Source organism: Falco cherrug, chromosome 3 (genome assembly GCF_023634085.1).
Source record: "Falco cherrug isolate bFalChe1 chromosome 3, bFalChe1.pri, whole genome shotgun sequence".
Taxonomy (NCBI): Eukaryota; Metazoa; Chordata; class Aves; order Falconiformes; family Falconidae; genus Falco; species Falco cherrug.
This window is the reverse complement of record NC_073699.1, coordinates 20,542,366-20,559,672: the sequence shown is the minus strand read 5'-3', so window position 1 is coordinate 20,559,672 and position 17,307 is coordinate 20,542,366. Positions and strand designations below refer to the sequence as shown.

General features: G+C 41.6%; 1 protein-coding gene across 1 annotated transcript; it reads right to left on the bottom strand.

Annotated features, from left to right (window-relative positions):
• Positions 1 to 434: 434 nt before the first annotated feature.
• Positions 435 to 17,307, bottom strand: DSCC1 (DNA replication and sister chromatid cohesion 1). Its single transcript, XM_055704048.1, has 9 exons — positions 17,081 to 17,307; positions 15,086 to 15,254; positions 12,551 to 12,685; positions 9,547 to 9,637; positions 7,312 to 7,450; positions 5,190 to 5,242; positions 3,886 to 4,043; positions 3,188 to 3,336; positions 435 to 2,384 (listed from the first exon to the last, which is right to left on the bottom strand). The coding sequence occupies exons 1-9, from the start codon at positions 17,266 to 17,268 to the stop codon at positions 2,276 to 2,278; spliced, it is 1,191 nt and encodes a 396-aa protein (XP_055560023.1). The 5' UTR covers positions 17,269 to 17,307; the 3' UTR covers positions 435 to 2,275.

The window sequence follows — 17,307 nt, the reverse complement described above, 5'->3', positions numbered from 1 at the left end:
TTCAAACTAGGTATACTAGGGCTGGGCATGTCCTGGTGCGCATGCGCCCTGCCGCCCCCCGCGCCGGAGCCGGCCGCGCGCGGGTCACGGACACGGCGATCGCGCATGCGCAGGGCGGGCCCGGGCGGCCTGGCACGGGGAGGCGGCGGCGCGGCTGGCAGCTGGGGCTGCGGCTCTTTGCGAGTGCCCCGGCGGCCCGCTTCCGTCCGGCGGGGCGGCCCTCGGACGGGAGCACCTCAGGGGCCGGGCGGGAACGGGTCCGGCTGACAGAACCCGCCTGAGTGCATGAATTTTAGCATACCTGAACTTGTTGAGAGGCCTGAGCGGTAAGACACCAGGCCACTTCTGCGTCAAAAAAGGGGTTTAAAACGGTAACAGCGCTGCAGGAAACACGGCTCAGAGCCACGGAGTGACACTGGGCCCGATGCCTTCTCCCCCCCCCCCCCAGCGTGCTATGGAGCAGCTGTAGTTACAGTGTCAGAAGAACGCAATACTAAGTTTATTCATAACTGAGATTGGTTCTATTACAAGCAAGTTTTGATACATCTGTTTTATGTTAACATAACTGCTTGCATCAAAGAAACTAATGCAGTTATCAGCAGTTCCTGAAATTTGGGAAGCATCACTTTGAGTATCCAACAAAACAGACTGAAAGCACCATGCATACGTACAAGGACTACACATGCGAAAATAATTTAGATAAACCTGAATCATTACCTCAGTGCAATGATCCAGCACTATTCACTTACTGCTTAAATCCAATGTAAATACACACTGCTGTACCACAGACTACAAGACTACAATAAATTGTTTTGTGTATTTCAACCAAGGAACCTTCTGTGATGCAAGGGAAGCTTTTTTCCAAGGCCTTCACATTCACATTCTCATCGCTCGCTCTGAGATGGAACCTTCTGGTGCTACTGAAAGGACCACAGCTGTTGAAACCAGACAGGCAACAAGGCAACCCTTCCTGGCAGCGAGCCAAGGTGAGCCAGCTGAGTCTCCATGCAACTGGGTCAAACAGCACGCTTGTACACTTCAGAAACATGGAGCACAGGGAACCGATCTTGCATCAATATGCAAGAATAAGCAGAGCTCAGGAAGTAGTTTTTATTCAGCTTTTTATCTATAACAAAATCCCAAGAACACATACATCCATCTTAAAAATTACATTTGATTTATAGTTTCTTTCCTCTCCCTACAGCTGGCATACTAGCAGTTCCAAGGCTTTTCATACTTTACATCCAAGTTTGATGCAGCACATGTTCTCTGTATAAAAAACCTCTATGTTAAGTTTTTTAAAAAAATAACCTGAAAAATGTCTAATATTAAACTCCAGTTCACTGACATGCCAACAATTATTTTTAATGATTACAAAATTTCAATTTCAGGTACTCCACTTTATGACAGTATCAGAAAAAAATTGTTTCATTGCTCTGCACAGAATATTCCACCTGAAGTTTTCAAACACTATTTCTATGTGCAGTTATTTGCCATAATAAAGTTTTTTAAAAAATAAATCGTATTACAAGGTTTTATAAGTTCTCTTTAAAAAGCAAAGGTAGTCTTCTGTAAAATATTAATCTTACCTCAACTACATTCTAATGGCAGTTTATAGGAAGCTCATAACAGTGTCCAACTATTCTCTCATGCCTTCACACTTGATTGCAATTTCTTTTTTTTGTAACATTTAAAAGGTAATTCTGCCAAGGGCTAGTGTCAAGAGCTTGTGCCCATGGTTCAAAGACATGACCCATAAGAACCACCACCTTCCAAAATTAAGACTAATACAGTCTCAGTCATTTGCTCATGAGCTTGTCAAGGTCTGCAGTATTCAAAATGTTAACACTGCAATGAAATCTTAAAGAATGCTCACTAATGAGCAAAAGAGTTCTGTTTTGCCGTTGAAATCCATGCGATTGATTCAATTATTATGAAGGAGGTTTTAATTTTTATGTCATACTTCAGTTTATGGATAGACAGCTAAAGTGTATTCCAGAAGTAGCTTGACTCCTGACATAACTACAGACACAAAGGAAAAAGGCGGCGCGCAATGGAAGGTGGGCATGGGCTGCCGACACTGCAGTTTCTTAGAAGAGGCAAGGACCCTCACATTCTACTTAGTTGAGCAGAAAACAACTTGTTCAAGCAGCTTAGATGATGAGACTCAAGAACACTGCATAATACCAGTTGACAATTCTTTCCCCAGAACGTAGCAACAATCAACATTCACTGTTCCTCCATCCAGTATTCCCAGTTCTTAAAATAATACTCGTTATGAGATGGGTCTCCTAGAATTATAAACTTTAACGCCGTTCTGCATGGAGGAGCGAGCATATTTTGTCAGAAGAGCACCAACTGTCTGCTTCTCTGCACATAAGTCCCTATAGAGGAAATAAAGCAGATGACATTGGCATTAGAGATACTCTCATACAGAACTGATCTGCAAAATACTTGTAAATACAGTAATAAACTGGATTTGGGTATTGGGAGAAAAAACCGAACAACTACTGTAACCTTCACATAATGCTTTAAATGACCTACGGTTTAGAACATGGCTTGACATTCAAGCAACAGGCAAAACTACGTAATTTACTTCAGAAGAAAGGATTTTGTTTTTTAGGGGGAATTGGTTGATTTTTATGATTACTGTTCGCTAAAAGGGTTTTCAATATAGCAAACCAGCTAGCTTTGAACTATCTAATTACATTACAGTAAATTTAGAGCCACCCATAAAGGTTTCATGCAGTTACTTCTGAGTTACCATCTATACCTGCTCACATGTGTCCCGGCTGGGCATTCCAGATAGCACTGCAGTATAATAACCACCAGAAGTACAAAGGATGCAGTACAGGAAGCACTACTGCTGAATAGTTATGGCGTTGTAAATACGAAGCCTGATTATAAATATCGGGCGGTTTATCCTTTCAGTTAAGTCTGCCTCAAGCAAATAAGACAGAGTTAATTGCCCATTTAAATTCAGTAGGATCAGCTTTTTACACAGGTTTAAATCCAACAAATATAACTACAGTTCCTCCGGGTGGGGATTCTATTCATGTAGAATTCAGATTAATTTAAGACGGAAAGTACAGTATTTGAGGCAACCATACCTGATGAGAAGTCAGCTATGTAAAAAGGGAAGAACGTAACACTAATGCTATTTTAATAAAAATAAATATATCCTTACTGTATATAAGGGGTAATATCCACTTCTGTCCACTTTTCCCGTATGGTGAATAAGCTGTTGAATCTTTCCTGATTATCTTCAGGCAGGTTTTCTACTTTTAGCAGAAAGATGATCTCTGGTGTTGAGCTTCTATCCACAAGAGCCAAGCCCTGTAAATCATCATCAGAGAGAAAATAAAGACGAAAAAATTAAACTTCCTTCTTTCTGGCAATAACCCACAAAAGTTGCCCTTTGCATGTCCAAAGCCTTCTAAAACTGCACTGTTAGAAGCAAAGCGGAAAAATATCATAAAGACACTGTTTTACACACAGCATTTATCATTTCCTTTACGGCAAGAAGGGAGGGGAAAAGCCGTTGAGTTCCAACATCTCTCTGCCTCCTTTTTGAAAAAGGATTTCCCTTGGTTCTTGCTACACTACTGGCTGCCACTACAATCTGCCTGGCAATAGCTTCAGCTTCTGTATTACAAGTATTAACTGTAGAGCTGCAACTTTTCTTCAAACAGCAGAACATGCCAGACTCATAGAAATCTGAGTTGCCATCATTCCAGACTACTAATGCTCATAGAGGATGTCCTAAGAAATACTTAAACTCAAAAGCTGACAGAAATAACACAATCAATACCCACTAATCAATAAAATTACATACGACACAAGTCGGTTCACAGCCTACTCACGAAAGAATCCACGCTCCTTTACCTTAAGCTGATCAAGCCTTGTTGTCATCCCTTCAGGAACACTTTGTTGCCAGACTTCTTGAAACTCTGATAGATTGAATTTAACTGCATTTTGCAACAGCATTTGTGCTATAGCTCTGCATATTTTATCTTCATGCATTTCAAAGTAAACCTCCCCTGCTGAGAAACAAAAACCAGTTATCTTTGGTTTGTGCTTTTTGATAAAAGAACAGCCTCATATTTCCATTCTGTTCTACAGTCTTCTACAAACCAAGCATCTTGTTTTTCCTTTTCCTCAGGGAGCAACCTGACTTGGTGTTACTATGGTGTCTTCTTATTGTCAAGAACAAATCATGCAGAATATTATGTGTGTGCAGCACTGTCTGAGCTACAGTATTATTTTGTATCAATAAAAGTATTTGCCCTCCATCTTTTCCCCTTTCACTGTAACCATTTCCATTCCTATTTCTGAATGGCTTGTATTAAAGTGTTTGCTGTCTGTGGTTGAACAATTAAATAGAACTTTCACTTCCTTAATCATCATTATAAAATGAGATGATGAAAGGAATAATGAGAATTTAGTTTCTTTCACACCAACTTGGCTAAAATTCTCTGAACAACTTCAGGCATAAACACTTCCTTCCACTCTTCCAGTCACCTGGAGTTCTGGCAATTCAAACTTGTGCCATGTGCAACCTGCCTAAATACACTAAGGTGACAATCTGTGTCACTCCAACTACTTTCCTACGTCCTTTAAGGTTGAGTGCAACTGCCAGAGATGAGATGAAAGCAACTGTGGGGAAGAATTCAGATTGCGAGTAAGGTGTTGAAATATTACATCTATGTGTGAGATGGGCAGTGGAGATGTAATAAATACAATCGGTGGTTCCTGTGGTGCAGTTCAAGGGACCAAAGACAGAGGTCTACTTCAGGTAACCTGAATTCAGGGAGATCTACATGCCATTGACTATTCACAATAGCACAATTAATTGCTTAAACATCTGAGCCCTCCTAGGGTACCTCAAGAGAGATTCCATTTAAATTTTCCTAGTGGTCTGCCTTTAGTCACAAAATTATGGCTTGTAGACACCTAATAAATCAATTCCAGTACCTCTGTTAGTTCCTGATTTTTCCCTAGTGTCTTGTACAGTTTAATAGTCCTTTTCCTGTGAAACTTTCTCTAACAATTTTACTGATTTTTAGCTCACTCCCTTCTTTTACTAGCGTTGTAGCAAATCCTTTTGTTTCGGCCATCCTCACAAAATCTGCATGAATACCTATTTCCTTTATGCAAAATTAAAAATATGCATGCTTTCCCAAACTTACCATCATCGAAGTATTTCCTTCCGTAGCTTAACAGAATGTGTTCTATCATCTCTCTGAAAAAAAAAATAATCAGAAATCAAGTTTTAGAACTGTTTATTAGGACATTACAGAAACAGTCACCAAGATGAAGGAGGAGGTATTGGGGGAAAAAGAAAATCATCAAGGAGAGCAGAGGATGGGATGTGTCTTTGTATTGAGTTTGCGTGGCAAGGTTTTGCTATCAGGGGCACTACAGGGGTGGTTTCTGTGAGAAGCTGCTAGAAGCTTCTCCTATGTCCGACAGAGCCAATGCCAGCCGGCTCCAAAACAGACCTGCTGCTGTCCGAAGCCAAGCCCATCAGCAACAGTGGCAGAGCTTCTGGGATAATGTGTTTAAGGGGGGAAAAAAAACCCCTGCATAACTGCATCTGGAGAAAGAGAATATGAGAACAACAGCCCTGCCGACCGCCGGGTCAGCGCAGGAGGCAGGAGGTGCCCCAGGCGCCGGAGCAGAGGTTCCCCCCAGCCCGTGGTGCAGCCCCCGCTGAGGCAGGCTGTGCCCCTCAGCCCATGGAGGGTGGCGGGGGAGCAGATCCCCACCTGCAGCCCGTGCAGGGCCCCACGCCGGGGCAGGGGGTGCCAAAAGGAGAATGCGACCCCATGGGCAGCCCACGCTGAAGCAGGCTCCTGGCAGGGCCTGTGGCCCCATGGAGAGAGGAGCCCTGGCTGGGGCAGGTTTGCTGGCCAGGCTTGTGACTCTGCAAGGGATGCAAGTTGGAGCAGTTAGCTCTTGAAGGACTGCACCTCCATGCTGGAGCAGTTTGTGAAGAACGGCAACTCAGGAGAAGTGCTCAGGTTGGAGAAGTTCATGGAGAACTGTCTCCCATGGGACAGACTCCATGCTGGAGCAGGAGAAGAGTGTGAGGACCCTCTCCCTGAGGAGGAAGAAGCAGCAGGTATGTGATGAACTGACTGCAACCCCCGTTCCTTATCCCCCTGTGCTGCTGGTGGGGAGGAGGCAGTGAAATCAGGAGTGAAATTAAGCCCAGGAAGAAGGCGGGGGGGGAGGTGGTTTTGAGTTTTGGTTTTATTTCTCATTATGCTACTCTGAATTGATTGGTAATAAATAAAACTAATTTCCCTGAGTCAAGTCTGTTTTTCCCATGACAGTAATTGGTGAGTGGACTCTCCCTGTCCCTATCTCAACCCATAAGCCTTTCATTATATTTTCTATCCCCTGTCCAGTTGAAGATGGGAATGACAGAACACATTTGGTGGGCACCTGGCATCCAGCTTGGGTCAATCTACCACAGCCTTCATGGCTGAAATGAACAAACTGATAAAAACTTAGAAGAGAACAAAATAGGACAAAAAGGACAGATGGGAGCTCATTCAGCATGCCATCCCCAAAGGTCTCTTCCACTTTGTAGTTATAACTAGCAAAGACTAAAAGGCCTAAGGAGACTAAGAAAAAGGGATTCCTGCAATGTCACTTCTTTCCAATGAGAAGTGACACAACTCACAAATTTGACAGTTAATTAGCCCTTAGTGAATAGCAGGCATTTTATTAGAGCTCTCAGATAACATTACATCCTAACTGCAGACACTAATACTAAAGCAAGATCTCTTTTAGAGCCAAAAGCCAAATAAATGGAAAATGCTACATACTGTAAATGAAAAAAAATTGTTTGAATAGTAATGTTATTTCATGACTCCAAATAGCAGTACAATAAACTCAACTCATACAATCTGAATTCAGCATTACACCAGAAAACATACCACCATCAGACATTACGCAAGAGGTATTTGAAACGTTTTTGGCTAGCAGCTTCAGAACAAGTATTTCAAGATGGTCAGCAATTTACAGCTTAAGTATATGCTAGTTCCATCATTTACAATTCACCAGCAAATATTTCTACTATTGAATCAATGGAAATATTACCAATAGACAGTAAAATCAGTTTACTAACCTGTCTGTCTAAACTATTAACGCTCTTGTATATTTTAATGATCCCTTTTTTTGGCTTCAACACCATAGTAACTGGAATCTGGAGTTATAAGACTATACTTATAATAAACAATAATTATTGTAATAGTTAATAATGATTGCAGACAATTTTAAGTACTAAAACTAACTGCTTACGTGGGCTCTAGAGATCCAAGTTCCTCAAGGCAGGTGCGTAAAGGAACCTTACTTAAAGGCCAGGACTCTGAGTCGATTAGCTGAGTCACGTGATTCAAGAGTTTCATCTGATAGTCAAATTCTAGAATTCTCCAATATCCTGCCAAATGTAAAACCACAAAACAGTGTCAGAAGGATGAAGTACTGAGGTCTGAGCAACAGGCCCCGAGTCAAAGATGACCTCTAGATGAACCCGCCAACCCAATGTTATATATATAATTTAGTATCCGATCATTAGTGAAATATACATAGTTCACTAATAATCATGCATGATCATTAGCAAAAAAATGTAGCTTAGATAAAATAGAATCATTAGTGACAATATAGTGCATCCTTCCTTGCTTAGAGGTACGTGGACAAGGCCATGAAACCGGATGTTTGGCCTCATTTGGAAACTGGTGGTTAAAATCCAGTAGATCAAGAAAACTCCCTTGGTTCCTCCCCGAGTCCTGGTCAAGCTTTGGCAGGATCTGAGAGGGGAGTGAAATCAGATGTTTCCACATTTGAAATTAGGTGAGCTTGTTTATTCAATAGCATAAAAGCTCGACCCTCTTGCAGCAACTTCGGAGACCTCATCTATGAGGGGATGCACTGTGTAGGACTTCCCAATTGCCAGGATAGGTTCTCCAAATCCTCGTTGCAACAGGCTTTGCAGCAGCTGCGGATCTGGGTGATGGTAACTTATCAGGTCAATTGGTGATACATCTTAATCACTGTAGCTAACCTTGAATAGAAATGGTTATGTGCATTACCTTGCTTACCTGTTTTATTGTTTGAATCAGGGCATCGTAAGCTAATCCTTTTGTATGTGCATATTACCTTATTTTCTCTATTAATTTGAAATGAACAGTAAATTAAGGTTATTTTCTTTATTGGTGTCTGTGCTATCTATTAACCCCGTCAACTGGCAAAACAAAGGAAAACATTAACGCCCTAATTTTATTCCCCTGACGATATATTACAGGAGTCTGGAAAGGTGTTACCTAAATGTCCAAAGTATAGCAATAGCATACTGTCCTTTTCAGGATTAAAACTGAGAAAAACAGAATAGTAAGAGCAAATGTAGAAGAGAAAGGAATTCAACAATCTGAGTTATTCATAACTGTTTATGTAGATTAACTACCACAGATAGGAAGAGAAGACAAGTCCCATCCCAAGATGAATCAGACCTGGAAAAGCTAGTAATTAATTCAGGCACAGAACTGCATGAACAGAACTGGCTGCACTGCAAAATGACAGTTCAGGTCCAGCCAAGTCCACAGAAATCCAGATGTGACAAAGCACAGATGTGGTACAACAGTACTGTGCAGCTGTGAATGACAACGAAAGCCATCTGTGAGATCCTCACCTACCTAATGGGATGGTATGGAGGAGGCAGAGTGGTGCTCAGTGATGGGACAACAGACAAGCACAAGTTGCAGCTTGGGGAAATCCCTGGGATTTCCCCAGCTAATTATTAGAAGAATTTCCCCACCCCCCCACCCCGTTACAGATAGTCAAACACTTGGAACAGCCTGGACAGAGGTTGTGCAACCTCCATCCTTGGAAACTCACAGAACTCAACCAGCTGAGGCCCTGAGCAGCCAGCTCCAAGGTGGCCCTGTTCTAAAGCAGGGGTTTGGACTCGATAACCTCCAGAACTCAGTTCTGCCTTTTATTATTCTGTGACTAGGACTTGCTGTCAGCCTGGTCTGCCGGTGAGGGCTTGGCCAAGTAAAAGGTAGGACCTGTCCCAGGGTGAGGTACTCTGTTTAGCCTTACCTCATGTGGTAGGAACACTTCTGATAGTCCTTTCTTCCTCCCAGAGTGGGTTTAGGAAAGGACTGGGGTTACCTAAGGATCAGCTATTTTTGTCTTTAGAACTGCAGAAAGCAGTACCCACTCATCCATGAAGAGGGCAACCAGCCAAAAAAATTAATATGAGCGGCATACTCTGATGCCAGTGTTTGTAGTAGCAAAGAAGGAATTACCCTGGAAGAGCCAGACTGGTCAACGTCTGCTCAGTTGTATCCTCTTGATCAGCTTTACAGCAGCAGAGAACATAAGTATTATGGAAGGAGATCTTAGTACTTTGAAGTAACTTACACCTTGGAAGACATGGATGTGGAATGGGCCTTAGAAAAAGGAGACAGATATTTTGAAGAAAAAAGCAGGGTTATTTCTTCAAAGGCAATAATGTCCTTTAGAAATTAATACCTTCAATTTTGCAGGCATCTATAACCTGCAAATGGTGCAGTATTTCTTCTTCACTTGCTTGAATTAGACTTAACAAATCTTCTGTTGTGTACTGCAACAAGAGAAAAAAAGAAGGAAATAAAACATGTTATCCTTACTCCCCCTTTACTTCAGCAAGCTTGCTAAATGCATTCTAAGATATAATGAAAGAAAGACTTAGAAGACTGATGTTTTTTTCCCCAGACTCTGAATTTTCTAAGTTTACCACACGCTCTAAAACTTTTCCTGTAACTCACAACATTTTCTCAAGGGCTATTCAACATAAAATCCAGTCTAACTATAGGAAAGTCTCTGTGCCATGTGTAAGTAGTATACCTGTATTTCCAGGATGCCAAACTAGCACATATAAGCATCATAAAGTATCCCAGCAAGAACAAAGAGTGAGTGTGTTCTGTCATTCCTAAATCACATTTTAATCTGTGAGCTTCAAAGAAAAGGCAAGAGTAATTTATCACTGCTGGATAGAAGTCAGAACTCCAACTTAGTACCTCCACTGAGGGAAAGCCTCTTCCAGCATGACCTCCACAGTGATGTTGTGTTTTGGTGTCTGCTAACCCATTAGCAGATCTGTAGCAGAGACCCAGCCACAATACATACAGCTCCTTGCAGAACAGTTACTTTATGAGATGGGAGGGTGCTGTGGATACTGCAGTAAAGATTTAGGTGACACAGGAGGAACAGAACGTATCATGTGGAGTGAAGTAAAGGGAAGGAACACGAGACTTAAATCCTTAGGATCTAGGGCTTCATCAATTCCTTTATTCACCTTACAGCCTTTCTAGCAACTCTAATATTAGTTTTGTTGATTATAGTATAAGAGTATTTCCTATCAGAAAAGAAAAAATGGAATTAAATACTTGGGATCTATTAAGACTATGGGAACACCCATGGAACAAACCAACACTAAGTTTGGAACACCTACATGTTAAAAAAGCATTTAATAAATACAGAAAGGTCTCCGCTTCCTGCCATTCCTATTAGACAGTATGTTGAAACATCAACAGGCTAAGCAGCATTGAACTCACATCAGTATTTCAGCAAGGGATGACCATATCATACAGCACTTAAAAAGGCAAAGCTAGCAATTGAGAGCAAAAATATCCCCAGATCAGTATGTATGTGTGTTTGTGAATTACTGCCAGTCAGGTAAGATCTCGCACAGGAGTCCCGGGCATTTGTTCCCCCTCTCAGGCCTGACTGGCACTCCAACTGCTTTCTTTAAGAAATCACTGCTCTCAGCTGTGATGCTTGTATCTGCTGCAAACAAAATGAAATAGATTGACTTGCATCATGTCCACACCAGCAATTTCCAGATAATTTAGTATTTAGTGTTTCTGATCCTTAACTCAAGATGCATGTGATCATTTGTGAATGCCTTGCCATTTCACTATAAAATCCAGGATTGTAATTTGGTGCATCGTGAGCAAGTGGAGTACTAGCCCATTTGTAAGCTTTCATGTAGTCTGCTAAATCACACCACTATGCAAGAGGCTTCCTTACAGTACTTCCTTATAGCGCTATAATTCCTTATGGCTCTTTTGCTACTGTTCTTTATGTATGATACAGTACTGAAAACCATGAGCAGCTTACAGTAAACCACCAAAAGAGAGTAATTTGTTTTCAAACAGATTAAAGGTGGCTTATTAGTTGCCAGCACATGATAAATATCAAGTACAAGCAAACACCATAGGGGAAATCTTTACTACCCACATATTGTTTGGGGTTCCAGTGAGAATTAGTCCCATGGCAGAGCTTTCAGAGTCATTTAAGGTTCCACCAGTGGAAGGATGAGATTTGTCTATGTTTACCAGATATATCTAGTTGTTGTCCAGTAAGCTGATATAGGAAATACGTTCTTCTTCAAAAAAAACCCAAGTGGAGATAGATCAGCCCTCAAACTAGGCACTAAAGTTTGGAAAGACATTGACATGTTATTATAGTATTTGTTTATTATTGTCACATATGAGATTTTTTGTGTTACTAGCCTTTCTCAATACTTTCTGGACCTTTATAGTTCTGGACCACTTAAACCTTTTCCCTCTGCCATCACTTATTTTGCAGTATGTTCTTCTACACCTACACCAAAGTAGGTGGGAAAAGGCAATGTTGGGGGAAAGATTCTGAAACTGACCAGAAATTAGTCTGTTGATCATCCAGAAAGAGAGTGTGGCAACTTTCCTCCCTTGGAGAGAAATGCAACATCTATGTTTGTACATCCAAACACATGCAGATAGTTTTTTGGTATCAGCTTCTACCAAGCCTCGGCATAAAGTACTTTGGAGCAACCATTTCTGGTTTTTAAAGTCAAGAGGAACACCAACCAAACCCACAAACCTCCAGGACTTTGTCGTCTGAGATCATATGCTGCACAGGCTAGATCTTTCCATTACTCTTTACGTCCTAAACTGAACTTCCTAGAAACATAAACGGGCAGCAGGACAGAATTTTAGTAGTGTTTTCCATACTTGTAGTGTCAGCTTTACTCTCAGCCTCATATCATCACTGTCATTCTCTCCAACCCCCTACTTCTCCTTGTCATCATAAATTACTGATTGGCAAGTGACTTATACACGTGTGTCCTCTACCTCATACATGACATGTCATACGTTACAGCCCCAAAGAAGGAGGAAAGGCTGCATTATACCTTAGTAGCCATATAACTCTCAAGAAATTTAGAAAAGTTTCTGAAGACTGTCTTCAACAAGCTTCCTCTAAAAAAAGGGAAATTCTCAGTCCCTTTCAGTGTCCTCCCTTTCCCTCTTTTTACTTAAATAAAGGTTGCTTACCTGCAACTCAGTGGAAATGCTAATAATTACCAACGTGTTTAGAATAGTAAGCTTAAAAAATTGACTCAAATCAGCACTGTGAAATACAGAAGGAAAGGTATGTTTCTAGTTAAGGATGTATCTTCAATTTAATTTGCCTATTACTAATTACAAGGAAGTAATTTGCATAGCTGATTTACCCTTGAAAATGTCAAAGTCTGATCTTTCTGACTATCTGGCCCTTCATATGGATCTTCCATTAAGAGTTTCCTCAGTTTCTTCAGTTTTGGTCGGCATCGCCTTAATTCCCAATAGTTATTGGAGAAGCCAGCAATCTACAAGAGAAAACAGTGACTCTTACAACATTTTAATATACCGTTTGGATTCAAAGCAGCTTACCAAAAATTGTCAGCAAAAAGTGTTAATCTAGTCACAGAGAACAATAATTTATTAATAGGGTAATTATTTCAAAGATGAAACAATCATAATATTCTCAATTTTTAAAATTACCGTAGGCAATTGACAATAAATACCCATGGTTGGTTGATAAAAACATGTTCATAGTGTGTATGACAAAGGGAACAACTCGTCTCTACATGCAAATGATCGAGTATCATCGTGGGATATATTCCTGCACAATCCTCATCAATGTATCTTTTCCTCTTAATACTGATTTATATTACTGTCATAAGACCCCTCCTGTATTATCCCATTTCCACCTTCCCCACTTCTTCCCATGCTTGGGATCTCGGCCATGGTCTTCTTACACCTAAACAAATCAGCGTAGCACTAAGTTCAAATAAAACAGTCATTAATGAGACAGTAAGCTGTACTTGCAGACAACAAATGAGACACCTCTGGTCCTTAACTCGGATTCAACACACACATCAAAAGCCTGCAACAAGCAGCTCTGGTGTAACTGATTCAACAACATTAATCTAGTAAAACGTCACCTTCACAGTAATCCTGAGGTGTTTCATGGGGTACAGTTTGGACTTCCTAGAAGATTCTCTGAAGAAGAAGAGTACTGGATGCCTATCAGCACTGTTTCTGCTATTTACCATACCAACAGAAGTGGGTACAGAATGGCAGAGACAGAACAGGCTCCAGGTTTCTGACTCCTGACCCAGCCACTAGTCCCTTCTAAAAAAGCTGCCATGAAAAAGCTTCCAGAGTATTTAAATATTCTAAAAAAACTTTTAAATACCCTAAATGCTTTATCAAGCTACTTTTTTTTAAGGTCATCCATTTAAAAAGCCTCTGAACTTTAAAATAATGTTCCATTTAAATCAAGTATAAGCAAACCACCTATGTGTAGAAGAACCCCTATCCAAATTCTAATACAGAGAAAGCTCTCAGTTTTTAATCTAGCTATTCCATAGCTTGCTTGGCACAAAATTCAGGTAAACACTTATTTCCTGATAAAATTCTTAGCTTCCCCACCACCACATGTCAAATAGCATTTACCCAAGTGTTAGATTTTTTTCCTGTCAAGTTCTTTTCTGAGCAATTTGGTATTAACAAGAAGGTACTCTGTATAGAAAATAAAATAATTCTAATTTATAATACAAAGTTCATAACTGGACCTGGTCTCTGAGAGGTGACTAAAATGGTAGATCCTTTGGCTGTGAGTTTTAGCCTTGCAAATGGTGCAACGAGCAGCACTGAGACTGCAGGACAAGGGCAGTGAAGCCCCAAAATACTGAGTAAACAATATATTTTGCTACCAGTGTCAATACACCATATAACATTTTTGAAAACACTAAGAAAGTTCTTAGAAATATAACACTAAAAATAATTCCTAAACAAATCACATCTACATTATGTTGATGTCTGACTTCAGAGGACTAGTACGATCATTAAACACAAAAAAAGAATATGGAAGAATATTACTTTTTCATTAATCTAGGCTGAATTAATTTCTATTAGCTGAACTGCTGACTTCACAGAAGAAATGATGTTGTTTTGATTATTACATTCATTAAGGACAAGCACGATTACCCCTCAATGATGTCATTATATCCACTACAGCAAATAATGAATGACCTAGTAATAATATTTGCCTATTTTTAGTACAATTTTGTTAACTATGCTAACTGAAGAGCAGACAGCAATGAATTCTTTAAACTGAGAACTCTAAAATCATTCTCTCCAACAAATCTTTGCAGATGCTAGAAAGAAAATCACATTTGAACAAGTTTCTGTATTTAAAAAATAATATTCAGGCACGACACGGTAGTCATAATCTGCCTTTTGGGGAAAGCATTCCTAAGAATCAATCTGCAAACAGATTATTTTTAAAATAGCTCCTAACACTGAGAAATTGGATTTTCTTTGAAAGCTTTTGATACCTACCACAAGTAATTACTATCCACTGAAAATAAACCAAAAGTTGTAACTTCTTAGAAACAATAATCACCACACATTATGGATAAAGTTCAGTTGCCTAAAGAAGGGCCCTAGTGCCATTTTGGACACCCTAAGGTATAGCATGCCCCCTGTGTATAAAGCGTATTTATAAGTATGTCGCCTTGGAGCTGTTCAATATACAAAGAATCTACAGGAGACTCCGGCCCTTCTGCCGTGGCGGCTCCTAGCTAGACCAATACCACAAGGCATCTAAAATGGTACTCGAAGTCTATGTTTAGGCAACTGAATAATCCCAGCTGGGTTTCACATATGCATCTTGGATAAAATACAAGAAATCATAAAGAATAAACCCCAGAAAGACATACCTGTGAATGAATAATATTACAAGATGCCTGATCTGCTTTCAGCTGTTCTGGAGTTTTGCAACCAGGAATAAACAGCAGCATATTTGAGGTGTCTGCTATTTTCATGTCATAAGTTTTATCTTTGCTGCACAACACTGCTTGTTCATCCTTTTCACCACGGATTACTAGGCTGGAAAAAAATAGCACAAAAATAAAGATGTATTTTTACCCCTAGTTCAGGATGAACACCTGCTAAACTTGTCTGATATTTTTTCAAATTTATACATTGGTAAAAAAGTTATAAAGTGCAATTCTATTTGGTAGCAGCAGTCACAGTATACCAGAATATAAAGATTTAATTGTCAATTCATCTGAAATATCTTAATACTGTGGGCTTTTCCTCTCCTTTTTGAGCTTTCCCACTCTGAAAGACATGCATTCAAGGTTTTTACACACATCACAGTCAAACCACCTCACCTGTCTATTCACATAGCCCTGCCCAAAACACTGACTAAGCGATGCTTAAAGCCTAAACTAGTTCACTGATCTTATAAATTAGATTACAGCTAGAGTTGTTCTTCAATGAGGACTGAAACTGGCCCACTGTGAAACAAGAAAGCAAACAGCAATTGTGTATATTGTGCAGTGCCTTTCAATTCCCTCTCACAAACATACACATTTTCTTGCAAGTAATTTCAAGCAGGAAAGAAAACCATCTTCTAGAGCATTTCAGGACAAACAATCAACACACACACACCCCTCTTCAGCTCAAATACTTGACTAAACAGAGATTCTTAGTGAGGACATGATAATACCAAAGCAGGACCACAACAAGGGAACATTCAGTTCCTCCCCGGCTACATTAAATTAAGTGCCCGGATCCAATTTAATCAAACTGCTTCTCTTGCTTCCAAAAGCTCGCAAGCATGAACAAAGCTCAGCTGTGCCTCAAGTGGTCCTCAGCATGATTCAGGCCTGTAACCAATGATACTTTTATCAATATCACACTGAGTACGAACATCTCCGAGGGTTATTTTCTTTAGAGGGAGTTCTACTATTATGTAAGTCTAAACATTTTATGTTATGTCACTGGCATTGCAGCAAAGGAAGAAATTTTAAAACTGTATCAAAAACTTATTTAGAATCTGTTCTTGGTCCAGAGCTTGATGTCATATAACCATCCTACCAAATGCTTATGCATATGTACACCCTTCGCTGTCCTGTTTGTCTGCCATGTCGGCATCCTTTCACCTGTCTGACCTCAAGAGTTCCAGTAGGAAAATCTCAGGTCAGTAGGATTCTTTTAAAGACATAATCTCCTTTCCTAAACCAAATTTTTTTGGCACCTATATTCATATAGCCTGATGAGAAACTCTTTCTCAGTTTTGGCTGGAAGTCTCCTCAGAAGCATTTTTTCCATATGGAAAAACGGGGGGGGGGGGGGGGGGGAAGGGAGGGGGGAGAAAACAAAAAGCTTCTTACAGGTATTACTAGTTTCCAACGTAACTGAGCCAAGTTTAAGGGAGAGATTTTCAGGCAAACCGTATGAGAAGAACAAAAGTCTGGGGAAAGTCACGTTTAAAAGCCACGTCAACCACCCACCGCTGAGGATGGGAGAGCGCGGCGCTGACAGCGGGCAGCCCCCCGGGAGCCGTAGACACCCCCCCGCCTGGGAAGCCGCAGAGACACCCCCGCTCCCCCGGGAGCCGCAGAGACACACACCCCTCGTCAGGGGAGCCGCCTCTAGACACACACACACCCCCGGGAGCCGCAGCCCTGCCCCGCCACAGGTGGGACGAGCTCTAAAAGCTGGGCAAACTCCAGGCCCCCGCCGCGGGGCGGGCCCGGCCCGGTCCCTCCGCCTCCTTCCGGTCGCCGTCCAGCCACTACGACCGCCGGGCCCCAAGCGGGGACGCGGCGCGGGGTGTTGTCGCCGCGGCCCGGGCCCCTCGCCTCAGGGGAGGCGCTGCTCGGGCGAGATGGCGGCGACAGCCCGCGCCCCCCCACCGCCCGTACCTGCGTCCCGCCTCCAGCTCGGCGCAGAGGCCCGGCTCCAGCTGCAGCAGGCAGCAGTCGCCGGCGCCGGGCTGCGGGCCGAAGCTGAGGCAGTGCACGGCCGGCAGCAGCTCCCCCGGGTTCAGTTTGGCAGTCTGCAGCGTAACGTCCACCTCCGCCCGGCTCCGCACGGCGCCCGCCGCATCCATCCCCTCCGAAAGCCGCGCCACAGCGGGCCCCGCCCCCGC

Coding starts and splice junctions, on each gene's coding strand:
- DSCC1 (XM_055704048.1), bottom strand. CDS start 17,268: ATGGATGCGGCGGGCGCCGTGCGGAGCCGGGCGGAGGTGGACGTTACG. Junction 9,638..12,550: donor AGACTTTGACATTTTCAAGG/GTAAATCAGCTA, acceptor CTCTTGTTGCAG/TACACAACAGAAGATTTGTT. Junction 7,451..9,546: donor AGATGCCTGCAAAATTGAAG/GTATTAATTTCT, acceptor TACATTTGGCAG/GATATTGGAGAATTCTAGAA.